The sequence below is a fragment of the Nothobranchius furzeri genome, chromosome 7 (genome assembly GCF_043380555.1).
Source record: "Nothobranchius furzeri strain GRZ-AD chromosome 7, NfurGRZ-RIMD1, whole genome shotgun sequence".
NCBI lineage: Eukaryota > Metazoa > Chordata > Actinopteri > Cyprinodontiformes > Nothobranchiidae > Nothobranchius > Nothobranchius furzeri.
In genome coordinates, this window is record NC_091747.1 from 47,486,513 (window position 1) to 47,512,795 (window position 26,283).

The window sequence follows — 26,283 nt, forward strand, 5'->3', positions numbered from 1 at the left end:
GTCGAATTACAAACTACACTAGCTCGCAGGAGACACGGCAACCCCACACTCCCACAGACTTTTGAAAGGAGAAAACCTGACAACCCCAGCAGCCGGCTGAGAATGAAATATGTCTGAGTATAACCTTCCTTCCAACGTAATTGAGACATTAGACTGTTTTAGGATTATATCACTGTAAAATTCTTACGTTATCCTTACACACTGCACCTTTAAATCAAAAACATCTCATTCATGGTTAGACAAAGACATGTGGAATAGGCTAAAATCTATTTGTTCTCCTCTTTTTTCAATCTTGATTTGTAATGACACACAGCCACTGTTTTGAAGTAATAATGTTCCGGCCCACAGGACAGGCGGCTGATAACACCCGCTGAACTGTAACAGCAGATATCTTATCACAACTGCCTCAGCAGCTTGATGTCTTCCTGAGATTATTCTCCTGGTGATAAAATGTGGTCCTACACAACAAAACGATGAGTATATTCTTTGTTTTATTTAAGTATTTATTGTCAGAGTCCATAAAAATGTGAACATTTGTCTCACATTTCCACATCTAAACGCAGTTTATTACAAGAACGATCTGTCAGAAGATCCTAAATGAGTTTGTATTTTACAAAAACACAAAAAGAGCGTGTTGTTGATTAGGCTACAAAAAAATCTTTAAAATTTGCATTTTAAAGGTGCAATACTGGTAAAAGTACTAGGACTGAGCATCATTTCTTTGAAACTTTCAAAGTCGCCTGTTGCACCAAATAGACTGACCTTCATCGTCTCTCACATGCCATAACCTCAACATCTCATGGTTATTTCAAATCAGGCAATTTCTCTTTTGCAGCCAAACATTTTCAAGAGCCTAAAAAGCAAGCTGCAGAAATCAGTTCAGTCATTAGAGATTTGTTTAAGATCTGGAGGCCTCCTGGAGAAGACCAACGCTTCAACAACAACAGCAACAAGCGAACCACTGCAGCGTCTACAATCAGAATAAAATATAAAAATTGCTGTTGTGGTGTTGTATGGCTGATGAAAGCAGGTATGAATTAAGCTTTATACTGCAGATAGGAGGAGATCTGATGCAGCAGCGATGCTGTCGGCTCTGATTTTAGAAAAATCATACTAATGCCACATGTAGCCGACGGCTCTTTTGCAACACAACTACTTTTATACCTGCCGGGTGTTTTAGAAAAAGGTGCCGAATCCATTCAATCGAGGGAAGAGTCGAGCGGATCGTTTCTTTTTGGAGTCTGCCTCCTTTAGCCACAGCTTCTTTCTCTTGGAGTCCATGTGACCTTCAAAGTAAAACAAAAAGAAAGCATTTAAGAATGTTTATAAGCTGTGATTAAATGTTTTTCTTTTTATTCCTTTTACTGTGGCCTAAATTATTATGTGAGTGCTAAAATAAATCTAATTTGTAATCATAACTTGTATTTCTGCTAGCTCTATCTCTTTATCAGGATTAGTACATTATTTTGTCTGCTGCTCTCTGGTGGATGATGGCACTGCAAGTGGTAAGTACCAATTTTTATTATTAGTAGTAGTATTATTGTAGTATTGTTATTATTTTATATGATATGAAATTATGTATTGAGTTCAGTCCTGTTAGTTATTGTTTTAATGCCATTTTCAGGATACAGTACATGTATTTTTTGTCCTAATTAGAAGCAAACTTGTGTAAAAAAGGTACAAAAATAAAAATACTTATGTCAGTAAGTAAATCTTAATGCATACGCATGATTTACTAAACATGGTACAGAAAAGGTATCAGATGGTTTTCAGGTACATTTTTAAACTAATCCAGTCTTTTATTTATTTATTTATTTATTTACTTATTTATCTTTGTAGCTGCAGCAGGAAAAGAAAATAAGAGTAACTCACTTATTTACATTCTGCTTGTTGACTAGAAGCAGGAAGGTTTGCTGCATGAGTGAACTTGAGATTTGACTTTTTGATTTTGCACACAATCAATGTATGTCTGAGCTGGTTGCAGGCTGTGAGGCTGTTTTGATTTTGTTGTTTTGCTCTAGCTGATTAGTTAGATTAACGTTCATAATGAACATTCATACAGAATGCAACCCTCTCAGAATTCTAATTGTGTGATTTTTTGTTTAACTTTGCGCCTCTTTGCTGTGATTGAAAGTGAAAAAACTGAACTTTATTCAGAATTTTCTAATAAAATGGTAGTTATTTATGCAAATCTTTGAATACAAAGTCATTTTTTAACATATGCATGGTTGGAATTAAGCTATTTTATTACCAGAAGATCCAGATGATAAAGGATCAAGTTTGCAACAATTATTGATAAATCTGTAACCCGCTTACACGCGTTTGTGACTAATTAATGACACGTTAGTAAAGATAATCCGATTTTGGGCTTAAACTCAGGTTTACAGGAATAAAACTTGTAAATTAAGCTCTCTGAGGAGACATTTTCGAGCTGTTTGTGCATCTGAGTGAGAGAATTACGCTCTTTTGTTCGCATCTCAGCAGGAACTATGCTCGGTGAAATTAAAGGTTGCCTCCTTAACTAACGAAGCCGCCATTATGAAGCATTCAGCGACTGTGTTGCAGATAATTGCTCAGCTTTTGTGCCTGACTTCCTGACCCCGTAGAGGAAAACAGGGGGCGGACTCTGACCTCTCGGTCGTTACGGCGACGTAGAACAGAGCTGCCTAATGAACATGTCTGTCCTCTGTGTTTACATCTGCCAATCAAACACGCAACTCTTCGTCGTTTGTGCTTTGTGGGGCCATCAGACACAAAAGCCGACAATTAGCTGCGCTCATTAAGACTCTTTAAAGGAGAGCTCAGTGTGTTGGTAATTAATCAGGCCTGCACTGGCAGATTGGCGGACCTCTCGTCAGTCCCTGGCTCTGTGGGCCGTGCTCCTCCTCTTCCTCTGAGGGGTTCTGGGCAGAGTTCCTCAGGTAGCGCTGGTGCAGGCCGAAGCCAGGAAGCGCGTTCTGTCTGAGGCGACGAAACTCCTCCTCAAAGGGATCCTGAGGTGCGAGGTCTGTGGGCGTGAGCGGAGAAGGAATAAATCACACTTAAACTCATCCTGTTTGGATGGAATGCCCGAGGTGCTCAACATGAAGTCGTTTTTTTTTTTACATTTTCTCCTCAGATATGTGTATTATAGAAAAAAAGGGAAAACATATTGCTTTGTGATGCCCTTGGCAGTGTGCGTACGAGCAGACAGGAGAAAATAGATACACACATCTATTACAAGTTGAGCAAGAGTCCAAAAGGTATATTGATGTACCCCAAAAGAAATAACATCTAAAACAAGTCTCTATGGAAACGCACACCCCAGCTGTATATTCCATTCATATTTCATCTGCCTGACTTTATTGTGATTAGTCATGTAAATAAAATGAGATTTGCTTATTCTTTTCTCGAGGTAATTTACATTTATATTGAATTAGTGGCAGGCAGGGAACGGGGTGGATGGGTGGGGGTTATTATGCTGGGAGATTACAGGCAGATCTCATCGTCATTGTGTTGTGTAATTAAGGCAGCGGAGAGGAGACGTGAAGGAGGCCAGATGCTCGTCCTGCTGAAACCGGTCTAGTTTAGGAGGATCTGCACCCCTCTAAGGTTTAAGATAGTCCAGTTTTAAACAGAGAACGCATCTTTGAGGCGTTTTCACCACAGTAAAATAAGGGTGTGTTTTGGTCACTACCTTAAAGACCAAGTTCACTTGTTTTTTCAACACATTTGCAGCAGTCTCTGGTGTAAAAAGACACCTTGTGAGTCTTACTCATTATTATTTCCTGATATTCTGACACCTTGCCTCTGATTGGCTAACAGCAATGCAACTCTACCACTGACTCTGTTTGCTCTGCAACGTTTATGTTTTATCTCCACAAATAACACAAGTCTGAAGGAGTGACTGATGCTAACGGTTAGCATCTACTAGCTGAGACACACTCTGCTCTCTCCTGGCTGCAAAAATTAACCACCTTCCCCGACACGAGCCAAGGTGGATGAGTCCATGAATGCTAATTTACAGCGAGATGCAGATCCATGTGGCTTTTTTTTAACCTGGGCACTTCCCCATTTATTTTCTATTGACGGTTGATGCAGGGAACAGGTATACAAGACTATTTTCACGTTCAGCCTGCATGTGAAATTCAGAGCTGATCATATTTAAAAAATGACAGGTAAAAAATGGTTTCTCATTGAACTTGGTCTTAAAATGTGTCTCCAACAGTTGGAAAGCTAGCTTAGTCCATCCCATTACACTCACCCTGAGGACAATTTAGAATCTCCAATCAAGCTAACATGCATGTTATTGGTCTGTGGGCAGAAAGTGGATAAAACACACGCATGCATGATAAGAACGCTAACTCCATGCAGAAAGGCTGCTGTGGAAATCAAACTTGCAACCGTCTCACTACAACCCAACAAGTGCTACAGACTGCAGCTCAACATCTAACTTCCCGATCCAAATAGTCTCATTGCTTCAGAAAATATGTCTTATTATTTTTGGCAGGTGACAATTCTAACAATTTCTCTGCAGTCAAAAAGTGTATGTGTCTATGGCTGTGTATTAGCAAAGGAAGAATGAGGCCACTCCCTCTAGTGGTGGCTAAAAGGGTACAGTAACAAAAACTTTTACATTAAATTGTTATTAAAATGTATCAAAACATCAAAGATATTTTTGTGTATAGCAGAAATATTGTATAAGTAGTCCTACAGAAGATTTACAAAATTGCATTGCTACTTGCTACATCACATGAATAAAAATAAACGAGTTAAATTTTTCTTTCACTGTTGGAATTCAAATTGTATGATTAACAGGTGTCACCATCTGGTTTTTTTTTGCACCACACTCAGGACGTCAGTGCGAAAACACGTTAGTTGCACATAACTGACATGATCTAATATTGTCTGACAAAAAAATCCTTTAAACTGTCAGGCATAGTTACCAGCTTGCGTCTCCTCTAAACTTGCAAAAATGTTGCCATTAAAGAAATTCGTTGAAAACCACAAACCTGAAACTATTGAGATTTGGACTTTTTTGAAAATGGCGAACCTCCACAAAATATATATAAAATCTGATTTATATACCCAATAATTATAACTGTATGTATTGCATTTTGATTAATCAAAGGTGGACGGTGTCTTCGCTGGGAGGCCCAGTGGGGTGGCCATGCCCCCCCCCCCCCCCCCCCATCTGGCCACCCCTTGGGGGCACCACTGCTTAACTGTGGTTTATTAAAGTAGTCCAGCTGGGATAAATGCTGCATCTTGCTACCTGCAGCTACGTCACTTTTAAGCATTCAATCATACAAACAAAGCATCTGTTATAGCCACAATAACAGTGAAACTGCAAACATGAACATATGACAGTTACCTAATAAGGAAAGTTTGGAATATTTTTAGATGTTTTCCGATGTTTCAGAATAATTCACAAGTATATCCTTAATAATTTTCTGACAATATCTGATCAGTTTGGTCAGTTTATTATATTTTTCTGAGCAGAGTGACTATCTAAATGTCTCAGTACGAGATAGTGCAAAACACCAGTCACTGTTTTCTACGTCCAAATGTCTTTTGTTGTCCGTGAATTCAAATGGTGTTTTTCTTTTTGGGACTCTGGCTGTTTGTCCTAAAGTTGAAGTGGTAGCCGCCGTCTGTTTCTCCTACTCTGATAGTATTGAGTGGAGAACCTCTCACACCAGAGGTGTTCCGTTGCTAAATTTGTGAGATTGTAATGAGTGGAGGACCCAGGGAAGCGTGGAAGTGCAGCAGTTCAGCGAGACCGACAACCAGATGATCCATTAGTAGATTTTCGTCCGAATTGCGTTTGAGCTTTTGAGACAAATGCCAGAAAACCACCTTAATATTGCTGGAAGAATATGTAGTTTTCAACATTAATGCTACTGAAAAATTGGCCACCGACGTTCCTCTATTGTGTGGAATGTCTATACCTAACGTTGATGCCAGAACTTGTGGCTATGGACATCAGAGAGGTGGCTTGAAAAGAGTTTTGATTAGATCATGTGGAGTAAAACCGCCTTCTGTTGTACCTGGGATTTTCATATTTTCAGGATTTGTTTTATTTCTAACTTTTAACCGTAAAACATTTGGTGATTTGGGTTCATATTTTGAGCGGACAGACAACATTTCTACCAAACTGAAACGATTCCTTCAGGTGGAGCTCAAGAGTTTTGAGGGACAACGGCCTGAGCCAAGGCTCTAACTGAGACAAAGGCGTTGCTGGATTTAAATTCCATTTGAATGGGCATCTTATTAACACAGGTCATCCATTTTGACCCAAGTCCAATTTCTTTGTCACAAAGACTGTTCCATTGTGTTGAGGCTGAAACTGGCTGAGCAGTTTACACAGAATGTTCTTCTTTTATGGTCAAACTTGGTGGTGATTTATCCCTTTTTGGCCTTGCACTTGAACTGATTTATTTCAGAGTTTAAAAACCAAACTGTTACATTGAGTGTAGTTTGAATGGGAAAAACAACACGGTGCTGACTGTACAGACACCAGATCTCAGTGAACAGGATAAGTGGTGGCTTGGCTCTCAAGGCACCGCAAGAAGGGGGTTGGAAAAGAAATCTCATTCCAGCTTGCATTTGTTTTGTGATCCCATCAGGTGAAGGTAGATAGCCGGATTAGGCCAAAACACTTGTGACTTCAAGGTTGTGCGCTCCATTCCAGCCTCTTTTACCCCAGAGGATCAATATTTGCATCTACTTAGAGTCCAGTTACCCAGGTAATAAGACTCCATCTGCCACTGGGTTGCATAATCCAACAACATTTAATTAATTTAAACAAAGACCATATCAAAGAGCTGTGATGATAATGAGGGCTTTTAACTTTCATAAAGCTGGCCTATTTTTTCTGGATCAAGGAGAGAGCCGAGAGAACATGTCGGAGCAACTCGATGCTTTCATTTGCTGCTATTGTCTTGAGAGTGGCTGTCATTTGTCTCCAGGCTTAAACAATGTAGCGTGTTTGAAACACAATGTCTAGACTTAAATAAAGCACCAAGACGCACCTAAACTCACAAAGACACCAAATCTATATGTGATGGACAAATGCAGCCTGGCGCGCAGCAGGATGGAGTTTTACTTGTCGACTAAAGGAGCCTGAAATAAATCACTGCTCAAAAGGGGCTAACCCTACATGACAGCTACAACCAGATTAAATTCAACAGCCCACCTTCCAAAGGTTCAAGACATCTGGTGTCATGCTGATGGGACCTCTCTATTGAGCACAGACAGATAGAGTCCGTGTTCAGACATGGGTAAAAAGAAGCTGGCAGCCTATCTTAGCCATCATTCATAAAGTGGCCAGTGGCTCAAGGCCCTGGTTTCGTACTAAGCTGTCTAGTTTCGTATGTGTGTGTGAGAGGAGGGTGCATATCAGACGTGTGGAAAAAAAAAGTTAAAAGATTGTATTAAATCTATGTATAATTCATATCTTGTATAAAAAATACATTTTATAAATGTTTTTAATGCTGTATTTGAAAAACTTTATTTTAAAAATATAAATGTGTATGTATATGATTCCAACAAGGCTCCAGATCTCGTGGTTGCTCGCAAAAAACGTAATTTTCCCTTTGTATGTTTACGACGCAGAGGTTGCGCAGTCTTTTGAGTTCCAACGGCGCCATCTCGTGGCCACATGACTGTACAACCCTGATTCAAATAGTCTGGGGGGGAATAATCACTTTTATTTTTATTACACACGTCAGGGTATTTATTTTCAACTAACGCCGTTTTAGTTTTCTAGGTTTACTAATCGTATCAAGTAAAATACTAATATTTACCAGTTTTACTTGGAATTAATGTCGGAAAAACTAGTCTTGAGACCTTGCTTCAGAATAATAGTGGTTTTAGGTTTCTAACGTTTTGGGGGTTGTTTTCACACTGAGAGTTTAAACATAAGAACAGTAGACATGTAAACATCTCGGCATACATTTAAACCTTGCTTAGTAATAGTTTTCAGAGGAAGAGCTGAAGTTGGAGCCAAATTTTTAACACCATCCGTCTCTTCAGCACCCAAATCGTTCGTGCTTATAGTAAATTTGTAGAATCACCTATCTTTTTTTAAATTTGGCTGTGTTTTGGAAGAAATTTGTAAGTCAAAACTGTACAGTAAAAAAATGTCATTGAACTAAATGATGGTAGGTTAACACTGAAACAACCCTAAATGCCCACTAGAGGGGGCTGTAGTCCAATAAATACATGAACACATGTCGGTTCAAACGTTTTACCATTTTTTAACTCTTCGTAATAAAAATAACCTAATTTTTTCATTTGGTGGGGAAAAAAAACTAAAACCACTTTAAATAGCAAGTCACCCCCAAATCAGCTTTTTTTTGCTGATAAACTAAATAAACGAGTGTCTAATCGTGCTGCAGACACATGTAATCAATAATTTGGCACATCAGTGCATCTTAGTTAAAATTTAATTTTTCTGCCTAAAACTGGCAGTGTTGCGCCGTCATCAGGTAAAAACTCTGCACTGTATTTGAATTTAAATCTGCCACCGCTATTGGCTAAGAGGTATGCTACGGTGTAAACTGGTACATTATGATGTCACAATGCCGTTGTGAGCCTATGTGTGTGTGTATTTGTTAGTGGCTCCGCCCTCTCGGTCTGCCAGGCAACAGCATTTGTTGCATTTTTCAAACATGAAGTGGGAGTGGAGTAAGTTTCTTGTAGGGGGTGACTTGCTCTTTAAGCGCAACATGCATAAACTAGCACAAAAACTGCGAGAAAACACGTTTACAAGCTAGGTTAGGAAAAGTTGACTGGACGCTTAGCAACAGGACAGCGCATGCGTATAACGCTGCTTCACTCTACACCACTGATAAAAGTTAGGATGAAGAGCTGCCATGTTCTCTAAAATAATATCATTTCAGACTAAATTAAGTCATAGAAAAGTAACCATTTGTTCCTGCTCGGAACCCTGAAGCGTTTGAGTTATTTTCTTTTTCCTGATTCTTCAGTTTCCTTGACATGCCTCACAAGAACACGCACTGGGGCTTGTGTAAATAGACTAGCCTTGGGCACATTCCATAAGAAACACTCATTTCTGTGTTCCTGGGCCAGCTGCAGCCACCACCCTATCCAATCTTGGATCAAAATCTGCCGTTTAAACGCAAATCACATAACTGCACATTTCCAGGCTGCACATGAGCCACACTCTGCAGAATCTCTGCAGTTTGGGTTCATTTTAAGGACAAACTTACATAACCCTATAGAAAAGTGCAGCAGGGAGGGGCGACTATGGAGCCAGGAGTGGGTGCTGTTCCATTTCCAACTGGTTTGAAAAGGTAAAACACTCCTATTGTACAGAAAGATCAGCGGGTTTAAACGCTTCACTAATACCGTTCATCTTTTCAAGGAACAATGAACAAGATTTTAGTGAGGAAAGACACGCAGCATAATCACTGTACAGCAGTATCAGTGACCAAGCCCTGATGTGAGTCACTGAAGCATTAGTCAGTTAAATGATGCACAAGGTGAAGTGCATGATGAACTGGTGAGCGTACAGGAAAAAGCAGCAAAACGTGATTTTTCTTTATTGCCGTTGTGTGAAGCTGATTTAATCGGTGATGATGCACAAGCAGGAAACACACATTCATGAGTGGCACGACCATATGACACCGCAATCAGAGTAAAAACTACAGACACCAGGTGATGGAAGCAGTGTTTTCATTAAGTTTCACAAATTCAACTTTATTGACCAAATTTTAATCTTCAAAGAACAAAAACAAAGTCCCGCATCTGTGTCTGCTAAAAGGTGTTAATGTTGAGATTCACAGGTTGAGCTGCAGAAGCAATAAACACAGCCTCCTCCAGTCATGCAGAAACAAACCAATCACACGGTGACATTTCCAGACTAAAAGAAAAATGCACGGTGTTATAATTCATTTATTAATGAATAATTATTACACTCGCATGGATAATAGCAAACAGGTTAGCGGAGTGAAGCGGATGTTAAAAACACCAAGGTGAGGTGGTTAAAGTTCTCATCCACTTGTTAAACTGCTCAAATGAAATAGCAAAAACCACATGCTTTTAGGTCTAATGTACACATTTGTTTTCCTGCCACAACACGACAATATACACACCCTAAGTTAAAGGAAAATATACAGCATGTGTGTGCTTATGGCAGAGAAGTACAATATATTTATATTAAAAAAAAAATCCCAACACACTGGTCCCCCATCCCTCCTCCCTGAAATAATGGAATAAATAAAAATTTACAAACACAGAGAAGACGTCCCTCACCTCCCTGGCAGCTAAGCTAACATGAGGGAATTCTTCTTTGGGAATGAGATGCATGACGACAGAGAGAGGAGAGACTGACTGCCAGAGTTTATCCAGAGGAGAAAACCTTTTGTTCATTTGTTATCCAGTCTTAGTAGCTGCTCCTTACCATTAACTGTTAGAGATTTTAACTGACCATCTTCCACCACTTCTACCCGCTCCTGGCCGTTCTCCACAGTCCTGATCGCACACAAGGAAAAAAAAAAGTTTGTTTAAAAGAGAGAGATGAGTAGAATATGAATGGGGTCAGTTTCAACAACCAGATACCGTTTTGTGGTTATTTTTCTGCCGTTGATAATCTTGGTGGAGGTTGAAACGGACTTAAAGTTCCCCATTCCTCCTCCTCTACCTCCTCCTCCAAATCCACCACCAAATGAAGAAGAAGAGAAGGAGGTAAATCCTCCTCCACCACCCATGTCTCCAAACGAGGCAAAACCTTAAAAAGTGAAAAGGAATGGTTAATAAATGGTGTCATACTTGCTCTTCAGGGGATTTTTCAGCCTGTTCGAAGCACATTTCTGTGTAAAAGTTATTCTACTTGTTCAGCCTCAGCAGTATAAAAGTTTTAAAATTATTAAAACGAAGAATTTGGCGATTGTCGTTTCAAAATGATGTAAACACCAACTGGTGGTCCTTCAGCAACAGACCTCTCAACACACTCATTAGTTTCACTCCTGAAGTCCTGGAAAAAGGAGCCCTCAATTCCAGCTTAACAGCCAATCACATTTGGCTGCTAGGGAGAACTTGAGAATTTTTGGCCAATCAACACCATGCCTCTGAAGCACTGGTCAATAGGGCTCCTGTTACAGGAAACAGCTAGCTAGCATGCTAGAAGGTGCTGGAACTCTTTATTTCTAATAAATGCATATTGTGTTTTTGCCACCTACTGGTGGAAAATGAGTATTGCGCTGTGAGCTGATCAATTAAAGCGCACAGGCTGCTGGAGACTAAAATCTCCAGCTGGAAAACCAACAAAACACCACAAAATGTGAATGACAACAGACATGGACTGCAGTTGATGTTAAATGTGGGGTAGAAAGGCCTTCAAGGTAGGTTTGTGTCTTTATTTGAGGAGTCTAATTTGTAAATTTGACTATGAAAATGCTGATTTGGGTAAGGGAAATAAGGAAATTGTGGTCATTTTCCAACTGTTTTCATTTTCCAGCTCCACCAAGCACCTTGTTTCACCAACTGCCAATGAAGTAATTACTTCTGCTACTTTAACTTTATTAATCACAATGTATCCACTCAGAGAAGCACACACCTGAATCAAACCCTGAGAAGCCAGACCCAAAGGCTGGAAAGCCACCGAACCCAAACATCGGCCCTCTGCTCGGGTTGGCAGCTCTTGGACGACTGCAACTTCCTCCAAAGAAATCGTCGAAGGGGTCATCATCTGCAAAAGGTAAACACAGTCACATGACAGGTTCTGGTCTATACTCAGTACCTCATCTAATGGTTTCACTTTTATTGTTTAAAAAAAAAATCTTTCCTGGAAAAAAATGTCCCTACGAAATCATCCATGTGCTGTGCACAGACCTTCCTCCCAAAGCCCGGAGGAGCTGCTACTAATTGTGCTTCACCAATCTGGGTCACCCTGGCAGGATAAGGCTGGATCATCGGCACCATTTCCTGAAAGAAGACTCCTCCTTCAACCTTGAACGCATCAGGACTACAGTTGAAAAGCTTTACTTGTTCCATCCTGACGGAACGCTTAAAATAAAAGTCTCCCCTGTGTGCCGTCGCTGCGGTGTTACCGCGTGTTTACCGAGAAGGCGACACCTTTAGAGCTTTTAGATGTCATGCATCAGTTAAAGGGAGAGGACAGGAATGTTGTTCCAACGCGGGAATTCTGCTTCAGCTCCCAAGCGAGTGATGATTAAACAATGCAGGAAGTAAAGTTAGGTGCTTCTGCAGATGTGTCTGACACAAACTCCTAAAAGTCCAAACCCAAATAAAGGAGCAGATGATTTCTGGAGTGGGTCCAACAGTCAGCTGCTTTATTTTTTCACACGTTCATTTGAGGCGGAGGGTCTGCTGTTCTTGGAAGCCGACTTGGCCGTCATGGCTGTGTGATTCTGCATTTGTCTCAAGAGTACACACACACACACACACACACACACACACACACACACACACACACACACACACACACACACACACACACACACACACACACACACACACACACACACACACACACACACACACACACACACACACACACACACACACACACACACACACACACACACACACACACACACACACACACACACACACACACACTGATTTGGCTGAGTGACTGATCCTCAGGACCAGCTGCTGGTCAGGGTTTTAAAAACTCATCAAAAACCACTTCAACAACAATCTGGAACGCTCCTAAAGAACCCAAGTAAGGTGAGCACGTCCAGCTGGTCAAACATGTTAAAGATCAGTATTTATAGTCACCATTTACTACAAAATAAAATGTTTCTACACTTGACTTACTGAAACAAGCCCGAGAGCGTGATTCACATCGGATCTCACATGCACACGCACACGTGCGCATGCTCTGCGCCATTGCATTTGCTTTGTTTTAATGTGGAAGCTATTTTTGAATGCATTCCAGTTGAGTGATGCGAATGCTCAAATCCATCCTTCTCCTGCGTCTGAACTCCTTATTTAGAGGTGAGCTACACATGCATCCCAATCAGCCTGCTCCTTAACCCGGTCAGAAACCCACAGGTTCTACTCAATAACATCGACCAATCAGCAGTTACACAGGCTAGAACTAATGAAACGTGTAGTTTTGGCTTTTAGGGAAGCTTTCGTGTGTAGTCAAGTGATAAAAATGAGCTTTAAAGTGTTTCCAGGCCACCGGGTGTGTATTTTTGACCAGCTTGATAATAATAGCCTCTCCCTCTCTCCTCCTGTCTGAAAACAACAGACCCCATTACTGCCTTGGAGGGCGCGGACGGGAATACGACAGACTTACTAAAAAAATTTGCAAATGGATCTCTGCCTCCAAAGAATTCCCTGAAAACATCCTCTGGATTACGGAATGTGAAGCCGCCGCCGCCGAAGTGATTGTAGTGGCCTCCTGTAAACGACAGGACAATAAAGTTTTAACGACACAGAAAACGTTACATCCACACAACTATGACATCATCACCATCAGCAGTAGGTTAAACTTTACATTAATAACATCTGCTTCTAAATTAATGCCACAAATAAATAAACAATTTTTATTTTTACTGTTTATTAGTTTCATAAAACTGAAATATGAAGGGTTTTAAATTTCCTCTCCTTACCTCCTCCTCCTGCTGAGAGGCCTTCTTTTCCATATCGGTCATAAACATTTCTTTTGTTTTCTGGAACACAGAAAACTACTTTAGAGCAAATAAATGAGGAGAAATAAAAAGTTAATCTTTCCTTGGATAATAAACACCACAGCTTTGACTTTAACAGGACAAAAGCAGCCAGCACTAAAAGAATAACGTCTTATTTTATCCTGTTGCTCAGCTTTTTACTTTTCTGAAATGCTTACATTTTCTGTCACTTATCCAAAACTCTCTCAATCCTGATTATTTGCTTTCTGATCAAGATTTAAAGACCAAGTTCAAGTTTATTTAACACATCTGGAGTGGTCTCTAGTTGGACTTAATGGGGGGGGGGGGGGGACTCTGGCGCTCCTGTTTCAGGAAGTAAAAGTTAGCCAGAGGAGAGCTTCAGACGGCAGGATTTGGAGCTTTATTTCATGATATCTGGACATCTCACCTCTGATTGGCTAACAGCAACATGACTGCCACTCACTCTGTTTGCTTTGCTACGTTGATGTTTTATCTTCACAAATAACACAAGCCTGAAGGAGTTCTGCCGTGTTGTGGAGTTGCTAATGCTAATGGTTAGCTTCCACTAGCCGAGACGCTTTCTGCCATTTCCTGGACGCTAAACCAACAACAGCCTTCCCTGCTGCGAGGCGAGATGAATGCCTATTTTAAAGTGTGACATATAATTGTCAGGTTCCTCTAAACCGAGCGTTTCACCATCTGTCTCCTTTTGACGGCTAATGCAGGAAACAGGTAGAAGAGTATTTTTACGTTCAGCCTGCTTGTGCAAGTAAAAAAAAAACTTATTTCAGTGAACTTGGACTATAAATGTCACTCTTTTAAAATGTTCCAGCTTCTTTGCATTGACTGGGAATGCTGTGTTGACAGTAAACGTGCAACAAAACTGCTCCAACCAGTCGGTCTCTCATCACACTTAAAGATCAAAGTGAGGAATGCCTCACCACTTGTAACAAACTAAAAGTGAAAGAAAAAAGAACGTCTCAGTCTGGGAACCCTGACGATGGATCATCTGGATCTTGTGACTGAAAAGTTAATATGCATAACTTATGACCTGATATAAGCTCGCATTTATGACTTGTCCTGATAGTAATAGTAAAACAATAACAAGTACATTTATAAAAAAATAATAATACCCGAGTTTCTGACAAACCGTATCTTCACAATTACATCACATTCAACCGTCTATTTTAAGCTTATTCATTCGGTTTCTTGATAATAAATATTTACTAAACTGCATCAAATAAAGAGAAGAATTATTTAAAATGACCTTCTGAATTAGCTGAACAGAGTTTACAGTGTACTTTTCCTAACCCTAATTTAAATCGTTCAGGTTTCCTACAGAGTGTGACATTCTGATGCTTTAAACAAAAAGATTACTTTGACAAAAAATTTGTGCTGAATTTTTTTTTGACTGTTTAAAGTGACAGTGTGTATTTTTCCTGGTGAAGGGGGCAGCAGATAGCTAAATCGTTGCAAGCAAGCAGTATTTTTGTGTTGGAGTAAGACCTTATCAATGGATGCTCATTAGGGTCAAAAAGGCCTGTGGAGTGCAAACTTTAGGAAAATAACAAGCACATCAGACTCTCTTTGATCACTGGCAACAAGTGAAGAGGTAAATGTGTAAACCAACGTTTAAGAATGAAGAAAATTTTGTAACCATTTGTTACAAATTAGTAAATGCATTTTGTCCTCTTGGGCTCCCATAGAAGGAAACATGACATCTAATATGGCGTCGCCCAGAGATTTAAGCTTGGTTTATGCTTGACGCGTCCGCGAGATTCGCACGGCTCCACGCGGCAAAATTGTGTCATTTTAGCAACCGCGCCTCCGCAAGGCCCAAACATTCCGCACCGCGCACCTAAGAAAATTTCTAACCACGCGGACGGTCGGACGTGGAAAAACATTGCGCACTGGCAAGAACTAGTATGGCAGAGGTTCGTAAACACAGACATTTGTATGATTCAGCTCTCAAGGATCACCGTGATCAACATGTTGTTAATAATTCTTGGAGAGAAATAGCTCGCACTGTCGGAAAAGACGAGGACGCTGTTAAAAATGCTGGAATGCCATGTTGTAAACAGTAATTTCTACTTCTACTATGGTGTAGTGTTGGATGCATGCCGTAGAGCTTCATGCTGCCCCCTACAGTTTGGGAGAATATTGGCTCACCGCAGAGACGAGCCGCATGAACCATAAACGCTGCAAGTTGTGAAGAGCGTTCCATCCGCGAGCCGCATCACCAAGCGGAAAGTAAATGTGTCAAGCATAAACCAAGCCTTCGACCCACTCCCATATATTTTAGACCTGATTTTTATAGTTATGTTACGAAGCCGCCAATATTTTTCAACAGCTGGGCATCATTTCATTCATTTTCAACAACATTTTGATGAATATTTCCAGAAATAAATCGTTAAAAACTACACACCGTTAATAAATTAATCTTAGAAAAATTAACCCTTAAACTTTTCCTCAATAAAATCTATAAGGATAACCTCCATTTTCTTATTAGCACAAATTAGGAAACATGCAAACAGAATATCTGGAGTGCTGATGGGTTTAAAAATATACATGCAGGTAGAGTTTTACCATCTGAAAGGACTTCATAGGCCTCCGACAGCTCTTTGAACTTTTTCTCTGCTTCCTCCTTGCTGTCTGGGTTCTTATCTGGATGCCACTTCAGAGCTAATTTTCTGTAACTGAGGAACAAAAAAAAATGCTTTGAACACAAATAGAATTGAATAAGTTAAATACTATAAATATGTCCTAAAAGAATGTTTAGAGATGATGGGATGAAATGATGAACCTAAATTCTTTACTAGAGGTCAGAATGAAGTTAATACAAAACCAATCTCTAATCTTACATTGTTATAAATCTAAAGGTAAACTTTACTCATATTTAATACATTTGCAGTGGTCTCTAGTAGGCATTAATGCCTTGTAAGTCGTGCTCTGTGGAAAAACGCTCATATGCTCCTGTTTGAGGATGTACAAGTCAGCCAGAGAAGAAAAAGGCAGCAGTTTCCTGATATTTGGACATATCGTCTCTGATTGGTTGATAGCAGCACAACTCTGCCACTAACTGTTTGCATCGCAACACTGATGTTTTATGTCCACAAATAACACAAGCCTGAAGGAGTTCTGCTGTGAGGTGGAATTGCTAATGGTTAGCTTCTACTAGCCAAGATGCTTTCCTGTTGCAAGACAAGATGGGTGAGTCCATGAATGTTAAGTGACGGTGTGACGTAGATCTGTCAGGATTTTTAAATCCTAGAGTTTCATCGTCTGTTTTCTATCAGAACTAAAGCAGGAGATGGGTGTAGGAGACTTTTCATGTTCAGCCTGCATGATAAACTCAGTGACTGATTACAATCAGAAACAATCATTAACCTTTACCAACAAAACTGACTTTGATAAAGAATCTGTGAGTCAGAACTAATTATATTTATGAGCACCTCTGTTAAAAGGACATTTGCTGTTCTGTAACAAGCGGTGGTAAAACTTTGCCAAGATGACAAACAGCAGCAATCTGAGGAAACGACTGTCTAGGCTGTTATCAGCAGATCTACGGCACCATAACCGAAAAAGAAACCAATCAAGGAGAGCCAAAGTCCACACCTCAACCTGACGGGAATGATGAGTGGGAAAGGTTTCCCAACTGTGACGTCTTCATTTTTATGCCAGGTAACTGTGGTTCTGATTAAACAGTTTCTATACTTATTCTTTTTTTATTATGTGAGAGGATTTGCGTTTTTAATCACGTGGATTCAAGTGTAACAGACAACCTCTTGTCAGAAACAGATCCACGCGCAGGTCTTTTATTAGAGTAGCAGCCATGACAACACTAAGCACACACAGACACAAATCTGCACAGACAGTCCTCTCCACCCAAGCAGATTTAACAAAGACAGCCTGAACTGCACCGGTGAGCAGCGTGGGCCTTGCACAGCGGCTTACGCTGCATCAGCTGTTTGTGTCAGAGCCCAGCAGCAGCAGCAGGAGCTGCAGACAAGAGACTAAAACTCAGCCAGCAAAAAGAAAAAAGCTTCGGATAGTCCTGGGATCTGCTCCCTATAGTCTACTCAACAGCTCTGCTGTAATCTGTGATATTATCTTGCTGTGCAAAGCCCGTTTTACAGGTCAAATAGCCAAACAAGTTGAACAATGACAGCTGGTGATGATGGTTGTGTAACACACCAGTTTTTGGGTCTCATCAGAGAAGTCCTTGTTCAGCCTGAATATCGTCAAGGATAGCATAACAACCTGACATCTGGGCTGTAACTCAATACCCATTAAATTTAATAAACTAATAAAACAAACACGTTTTCAGGAATCTCAGCTATTTTAAACAACGCTGAACCGATTACAGATGCTGGTTCTGATCGATCTTTTATTCTTGTACAGTTCTGATCTCCAAACAACAATTTAGCTCAAAGAACTTTAATTATGTGACGTAAGAAAATACTGATACACTGAAATACATATTTAAAAGTAGAGCATTAATATTTCATTGAGAATTTACATATGAACATTTATTAGAATTTGTTTTGTGTGGTGCAGTTCAAACTCCAACAGGTAGGTGGCAGAACATTTTACCGCCTTCATTCTGACGGAACAATCAGATCTCACGATAACACTGATGAGTCTTGGAAGCGCCTAACCTGAGTTTTCCAATTAGATTCAATCTTAATTGAAAGTATCTAGACTTTAGTATTGCGATATATTTTATCATTTCCCCTATAATGTGATAAATACTGCATCACCAGATTCTTGCCAACGCACACCCTGACAGAAAACGTTTTTAAAACTCTGATTAACTTGAAAGGTTTGATCCAGGAGAGCAAAAACATTCCACATGTTATTACAAGTAATGGTGAGTTCATGTGTTAGAAAAAGTTTACCTTTTATTGCCGTTTGGCAGTGATGCACTCAGAGAAGAACTATAAATAAATCAGACCTTTGAGTTTCAGATTGGCTCATCACCAATAAATTATTATATAGAGCTATTCTGAGTCTTCATTTATATTCCTTTTGCTGTAAGAGCTCTGTGACACTAACCCCAACGGCACACTGTAGGCATCAGCGGCGTGGAATGGCAGCGGAACAGTTTACTCGCGACTATCGCTGCACTCCAGTGTACATCGCAAGAGTCTCAGCCGTGAGCTTCTCCGCTGTGCTCCTTGCTCGACTCGCAAGAACACAAAATTCCTCGAGTTTATGCCGTCCGTCATTAAACCAAAAAGAAGGAAATCACGTTTGATATTGTTATTTGCGGTCATGTTTGATATTGTTGTTCTTCCGGCTCTTGTAGAGTTCAGACGCTTTTTTTCAACCTCTCCTCCCCATCTCATCCCAAGGCTCTTTGTCTGTCTTTGGGTGTAAGGCGCTTCTGCAGTTTTTCTGAAAACTGGAAATTATTGAACATGGATCTGGTCAGTTGGTCTCTCAAAGCGATTGCAAAATTTTTTCAACGATGAGAACGGGAGAAGGGGCTCCCGGTTGCCCCTCTGGGACAGAGCCAGCTGGGCATATCATGGACTCCTGGAAACAGTGGAACCTGATCTGCCTCTCTCAACTGTCTGTAGAGGATTCTGAAGACGTCTAGATATTCATGGTGTTGGCGTCAGGTTTCGTGCTGTTTGGCCTGAGCGGTTACCAGGTTTACCAGAAAATTAATGAGCTGTCGAGGAATATTGGCTCAATCCCGGAGCTCGGATGGAGCTCCGGGATGGATTACACCGCGCTGTGAACGCACAAACTCATATAATTGTCGAGATGAGTCGTAAGCTTGGAACTTCGGCTGAGATTCAGGCTCTGGCACAGAAGGTTGATGCCGTCAAGGATAGAGTTGACGGATCAGCACGGATTGGGATAGATTAATCTATGCCATTGTTGGATTTAGAGGGGTTGGAGATCAACAGAACGTTAAGACAGAGAGGAAATCATCTCTGTCTAGCCCCAAAACAAGTCCTTATCTGAAACTGGTGCCCTTGAGCCTGTGAGGCTGAAGAGATTACTCCCCCTCAGAAGAAATAAGGAATGCTGCCGTCGCCATGGTAACTCTTGTCTCCCTATCCCATCCTGGGCGGGACCGTGACCGGTGAAGGCCGTTGAATCGTTTCCAGGAGTCACTGTGCTCTCTTACCCAAATATCTCCTTCCCCTGTCCAAACGGAGGTGACGAGCGCTGCTTATCGTGGCTGCATGCACTGATGTGAGGAGAGTCCCCAGCCCTACCTCCCCACCTAGTGGACACTTATGTTGTGTAATGTCTGAAGTCTGTTGCATTTCTGTCTGAGGTGTTTTTTGCATAGCAAAGCTGCCCTCCCTGTGGAGTGTAACTCTGAAGTGCCTTTGTTTTCCTCCACCTGACCCTATCCTCAAATAAACCCTCTGATCTCTATTAAGGTAGCGCGACTCGGGTTGCGAATGACCACAGTCACCAATTCTTGTCATGTGTCTATGCCTACAGTATGTATGTATGTCTGATCTCAGAATTGTGTGAACTGAAACTCTAATTTCCCTCTGGGATTAATAAAGTATCTTTGAATTTGAATTTGATTTTGTTCCTCTCCACTACCAGGATTAAAGCCATGAAAAACACACCGCTGCACTTCTGGAACGAAGCAGGGAGTAAAAAAAGCTGTTAGGTCACTATTATTAACATTATCTACATAGATATGAAACTGCATAGCTGCAATAGACTTATTTTGAAATTACTGGGGGTTTTACACTGAAACCGTGTGTGATTTTCTGTCCAGCCCTATGTTAACCGTGAAAATTGTCGTGTCCCAGAAGCGGCTCGCGGCAAAAATAAAATCAGATCCTATCTTTAGTGGTGTGACGAGCTGCTTCTGGGACACGTCTGAAAATTGCTGCGTTGCAGCTGGTTTGAATCACCCCCATAGACTCAAATGGATTCTATTTGAAGCTGTGCCGCGCCGCTGATGCTTCCAGTGTGCAGTAGACTTTTCTATTCTAATCTAAAGCATTGAAGCAGAATATTGGTCAATTTCGGATCACCAGTCAATTTGTTGGTACCTCTAGATCGGAGGATGATTCCGACAAAGCTTTGATCGTTCCAAATTTGGTTATCCGGTCTTTCTTTAGGAACTGAATCGCCTTCTCAGTGGCCTAGCTGTATGAGGGTCCGCCCTGGGACTGGGAGATCACGGTTCAAATCCCGGTCGGGTCATACGGGGTTGGATTGGGAGTTTAAACCACCAAATAGTTTCCGAGCCCCACCACTGCTGCAGCCGACCGCTCCCCACGGGGATGGGTCAAATGCAGAGATGTAATTTCACCAGTGTGTCATGATGACTAACCCCGGGTTTCCACGGGAGCCGTCAGCAGCACGTTACTGCAGCAGCACGTCTTGCTCGCGTAAGCTGCTGCTTGGCCCTTCCCACGAGACGCGAATCAGCAGGGGAGCAGCTGTCACCGACAAAGCACGAAGTCACACGAGTGACTTCGTCAGTAAACACAACAACAAGCAGGAGAAAACTACAACATGGCTCCAAAATATTTGTGTTTTTATGTTCTGTCCGTTTTATAATCGCCAATACGGACCTGAAAAACAAAGGAGACCGCTAGCTAGGTGATAACTTCTCACGGGGCCGCACAGTTAGTAACCTTTTTTAAAGTAAAGCGACCGGAAGGCAGTACGTTCTTTATTCTGAAAATCTCGGGAGCTTCTCTCCATTTCCGCGTCCGATTTCCTGTCTCTCCTTCCCCAAACATGTCGAACTTGACCCGTTTCAGAGGCGTCGCGCATAGGAAATAGAACCGGCGCGTAAAGGCCGCGACATGCTGCTCCTGAGACGCGGCCGACTCGCGCTGCTGCCGGCTGCCGACGGCTCCAGTGGAAAAGGTTCTGTTGACCACAGCCGTTCCTATCAGCAGCTATGACGTGCTGCTGCAGTAACGTGCTGCTGACGGCTCCCGTGGAAAGCCGGGGTAATGGGATTTTAACTTCAACTATCGTGCATTCATGGACCCGGAGTTGGTCAGATTTTAAACTAACACTAAATACAACACTTGCTTCCTGATTACTTGTGATGACTAAACCCATCCCAATGAATCAATAAAATGACGAACGTTTACACAGTCAGAGGTCACTGGATTGACTGATTGATTCAGACTAAAAGCTTGTGTTCCATTTGTGAACTATTTCAATAGAATTCTATCCAAGTGAACCACCCAATAGTTTCATTACCTCTTCAGTTTTACCTGACTTCTACTACCTGCCCTACAATAGCTCTAACACACGACCATTTGGTTTTGGTTATGCCTTTAGCTTTTTGTCTTCCCTTAAACAGAAACTCGGGTTCCTGAGAAACTGTTCAGTCAATACAGTTAGTCAGGTCTGTTCATCTCAACTACCATGGAGGTATTTAAACAAGTAAACAAGAAAAAAGTAAATACTGCAGACCATCCTCTAAACCTCTGTGTGAAGTCATCCAGCTTCAGAGAATAACACCAACTTTTTAAAAGCACCAATAAACATTTATGCTTACGCTTTTTTGATGTCGTCTTGTGTTGCATTTTTGTGAACTCCTAAAATCAAGTAGTACTCCACCATGGCTGTGTATATGAGCTGGTTTATTTGGGGATCTTGTGCAGGTTATCTGTGGGGAAAAGTGAAATTATATTAGGACACATAAAGTTGAATAAATAGTAAATGATTCCAGATCAGATCCAAGTGTAATCAACATAGCGCCCCTTTTCACAGACCAGAATGATGCACCTGAAAAGGGGAGGACAAGGGTAAAAGTACTTTGAGAGTGGAAATTCCCAACACGGTTGCTTTGTCTGGAAATAGCAACTCTGGAAAAAAGACAGCTAGATGACACAAGCCAAGTGAAATTACACAATAACTGAGTGATCATGCTTTAGCCCTAGGCGTCAAAACAACATGAAAAATGTTTTCCTTCTCTTTTACTGAACAGTAGTTAAAACATGAACTGATGATGGGAGTAATGAAACCTCTGAAAACAAGACAAAACAGGTCTGAAACTAAGAACCAGGATATTTTTACAACATTTTATTTTGTCATATCTTTATTTTAGAAGAGCAACATTGAACAGAACATAAATTATTGCACTTCTGCTGCCCTAATCTAGAGTTGGATCAATGAAAATGTAAAGCCATAAGAGGACCTAATAAAAATGATCCAATTTTCACAGCATTCCAGGGATGTAAGAAGATATCAATATAAATTTGTTTTAAGATACTGAATTGACATTTAAAAGCAGCGTATTGATTCTTATGGAGAATTTAATGTGTTTCTTTAGTGTGGGGCAATTCAAACTCTGACAGCTAGGTGGTGACAAATTTTACCGCCTTTATTCTGACAAAACAGTGAGATGTCGTGAAAACACTAGATGTGTCTTGGAGTGTCTGGCCTGTGTTTTCCAAAAAAAATCTCATCTTATGACGATGTGGTGCTGCTAGGGACGTGAAAGGGCCGTGATATAATCAGCCGCAAAAATGTTAACTTCTGGAGTCTGCTGAAATTTCCCCTGGGAAAACTGATGTAAAGTTTTCATCCTACAACGAAAAATACGGCGTGGAGGAAGAAAAATTAATCAAAGGGAGCTCAAAACACTGAACTGAATACGATTTTAGCGTACCGTTACACCCATTATATATATATATATATATATATATATATATATATATATATATATATATATATATATATATCGAAGACTCGTCAATACACCGGATCTAGAATTAATCATCATGTTAATACTTACAAAATAAAAAGCACCACAAAATTGAAATAATGTCTTTCTTCCATGGCATTGTGTTAACACGCAACTGTATGCTACAGACAAGCAGACATAGCAAAGCCAACGCTTTTAAAGCTGGAAACTCTGATAACAATATTGAAGCTGCACACAGCTGTTCCAGTTTTACTTCATTTATATTCAAATACTAATATCTGTTGAAAACTTTTATACACAAGATCAGAATTGTAGAACTTCAGAGCCTAGCTGTGATCTAAACATTGTTTTTTTTTTATTAAAACCACCTAATTTTTCTTTGGACGAGTAACAAGGCCACTGGTGTATGAGGGTGGGCAATACACTTAATAGGAGCAGAAAACTATCAGCGCAGGTTTGGTTCTACTTCTAGCTAGCTGAAACCTTAGCTTGATAGTAAACAACCATAGATGAAAATCCAACATTGCCAAGCCCTCTCAAAACCAGCTCAAAATTACAGAGGATTTACTCTAAAATATCCTTTAAAAAGATAAACAAACCAGAGAGCACAACATAAGTGCACTGTGTCCTGTTTGTGTGCTATTTATAACCTGTGGCCTTTGCAGTTAGATTGTGTTATTTGTGGAGGAGCTGGAGGTTTTTGGCACACACCAGTGCCAGCAGTGATTCTTGTAGGGTAGACGGGTCAGATGCTGACCTCCGTTTTCAGAAGGCCAATGTTTCAGACCGCTTCATGACCGTTTCTACCCTTTTATCTGATAAATCCTCTACTTGCTTTATTTTAAACTAAGAACTATAATGACATTCCTCTAGACATCCATCTAAAAGTATAACTTTGAAAGTGACTGTTTTCATTCCAGTAAATTTTAGACAAAGTCATTTTTTTCTCGTTAAGCCCATTGCATTGGTGGTGATGAGCTACAATGTAGCCACAGCTGACCTGGGGTGCACTGAAAGAATGAGGCTACCGTTGTGCCGAAAAGAGAGTGCCTGACGAGATTTGCACGCCCTGTTGTCACAACCGCAAATTAAAGAAGTGAATGATTAGAGTTATAAGTGACTAGGCTATTTTTAATAAGCCCTTTTTACAAGACACATCGTGCCAGCAAATCAGCGTAATCTTACCGCAACGCTGTGTCTTATAAACGTGCCATGACGATGCACTAATTTTGTGGCATTCGTTCAATACAAATTAGTTAGTACAAATTAAAAAGCTGCCTCTTTAGTCATATTTCTACCCATTTTCTTCAACATGTGGGTGTCTTAAGCGATGTGCCTTCCCACAACAGGGAACGCAAATCTCTGCAGGTACGCTCTTTTCAGTGCAATATGGTACACTGGCACCACTAGCAGGCAAGGCAGGTCTTTCCCAAGAATACGACTGCAACAGACTGAGCGGGACTCGACCCCACAACCTTCTGGCTATGATACAACACATTTCACCAATTCTGAAATCTCTCCACTGGTTGCCCGTGCAATTCAGAATAAATTTCAAAATTATGCTTCTGACTTACAAATCCTTGAACCATCAAGCTCCTCCATATCTGTGTGAACTTGTCCATTACTACAACCCACCGCGTGCTCTCCGGTCCGAAGATAAGCTCCTCCTAGCTGTTCCGAATGCACGTTTAAAAAGCCGTGGAGAAAGGGCTTTCTCTGTCTGTGCACCGAAGCTGTGGAACGCATTACCACTGCTAGTGAGGCAAGCACCAACAGCTAGCATTTTTAAATCACGCTTAAAAACTCACTACTTCAACCTAGCGTATACCACATAATTATGAACCTCACTTACAACTACATTGTTTAAAATTGGGATTCACAATATCAACTTCTGTATTATTGAGGTTCTTTTTTTAAATGTTTTTCAAATTTTTTATTCTCCCTGTGTTTTATTGATTTTTAGCTGCTAGTTTTGGGAATTTTGTTGTATTTCCTTTTTATCTTTTATCTGTGTTCGACATGATTGTATAACGCCGGTTTAATTAACTAACATCTTTAGTGTACAGCGCCTTGTTTGGTTGTAATGCCTTGTTGAATGCGCTTTATAAATAAAATTGGAATTGGAATTGGATACGGGACTTAACTCCTCTGCCACCTTCGTCAGACATGTGCAAGGCAGACACCTTTAACTTCACTTAATCTCCACCAGAAGTCCAGATTTAACAGACAAAAATGACTTAAAATTGTATTAAAGTACAACTTGAACAAATTTGTGCTACAGTCATTGTTCAATACTTGAACCTGTAAGTCAGTGCTTGTATCTAATAGGACATCTGTCAGTACTGATCTTAGCCACACAGTGTTAAGAGTATTCAACCCACTGGGTTGTGATTTGCTCTCTAAAAGTATCTTTAAAGATGGCACAAAAGAGGCAAATGGTAATAGTCTAAGTTACAATCTGAATGGAACAAGAATCTACACCATAATAAGGTCAAAGTTTGACAAACAAAGCAGCACATGGTTGGTTTTTTACTTACTTTTATTACCTCTTCTGTTTTATAGCTGTTACTGCTGTTTTCATCTTTGTTTGATTTAACTATAAAGCACTTTGTCAACTTCTATTGTCTTAAAGCACTATATACATTGACTAAAGAAATGGAGCATTGGCACTACGAAGATTAATTTTATGCTTAATCAGTCTAAACCAAAACTAATCACTCTCTCATTGATTCATTTCTTTATCTCGCCAGAGCAAAGTTACAGTTGATTACATTTGCGCTGACAGTTTCAATTTTTCAGAGCAGTGTGTTGAAGTCAGATTTAAGGGATTCTGCACTTTAGGGCTAAAGGATCACACCAAAGCCTCAAATTTAATGTTCTTTGTTTCACACAAAAACAATGAGAATCCACACAAGCTAACCCATCCAGGCAAGTTGAGCAGCAAGAGATTAAAACAACATATGTTCTTTTTTAGCAGCTGTGCTTTGC

General features: G+C 40.5%; 1 protein-coding gene across 2 annotated transcripts in view; it reads right to left on the reverse strand.

The window, feature by feature from the left end:
• Positions 1 to 482: 482 nt before the first annotated feature.
• The window catches only part of dnajb6b (DnaJ heat shock protein family (Hsp40) member B6b), a 28,638-nt gene continuing 2,837 nt past the window's right edge, over positions 483 to 26,283 (reverse strand). The window contains exons 2-10 of one of the 2 annotated variants that reach the window (XM_015954633.3): positions 22,144 to 22,254; positions 16,218 to 16,327; positions 13,593 to 13,652; positions 13,277 to 13,381; positions 11,564 to 11,695; positions 10,567 to 10,735; positions 10,409 to 10,479; positions 2,849 to 3,007; positions 483 to 1,286 (exon numbers count right to left, since the gene is read on the reverse strand). In XM_015954633.3, the coding sequence (XP_015810119.1) occupies positions 1,177 to 1,286; positions 2,849 to 3,007; positions 10,409 to 10,479; positions 10,567 to 10,735; positions 11,564 to 11,695; positions 13,277 to 13,381; positions 13,593 to 13,652; positions 16,218 to 16,327; positions 22,144 to 22,208 (981 nt within the window). In that variant the 5' untranslated portion in view covers positions 22,209 to 22,254 and the 3' untranslated portion in view covers positions 483 to 1,176. Of the gene's footprint in view, positions 1,287 to 2,848; positions 3,008 to 9,882; positions 10,480 to 10,566; positions 10,736 to 11,563; positions 11,696 to 13,276; positions 13,382 to 13,592; positions 13,653 to 16,217; positions 16,328 to 22,143; positions 22,255 to 26,283 lie in introns of those variants that run through there. The other variant, XM_015954634.3, reaches the window with a different exon arrangement.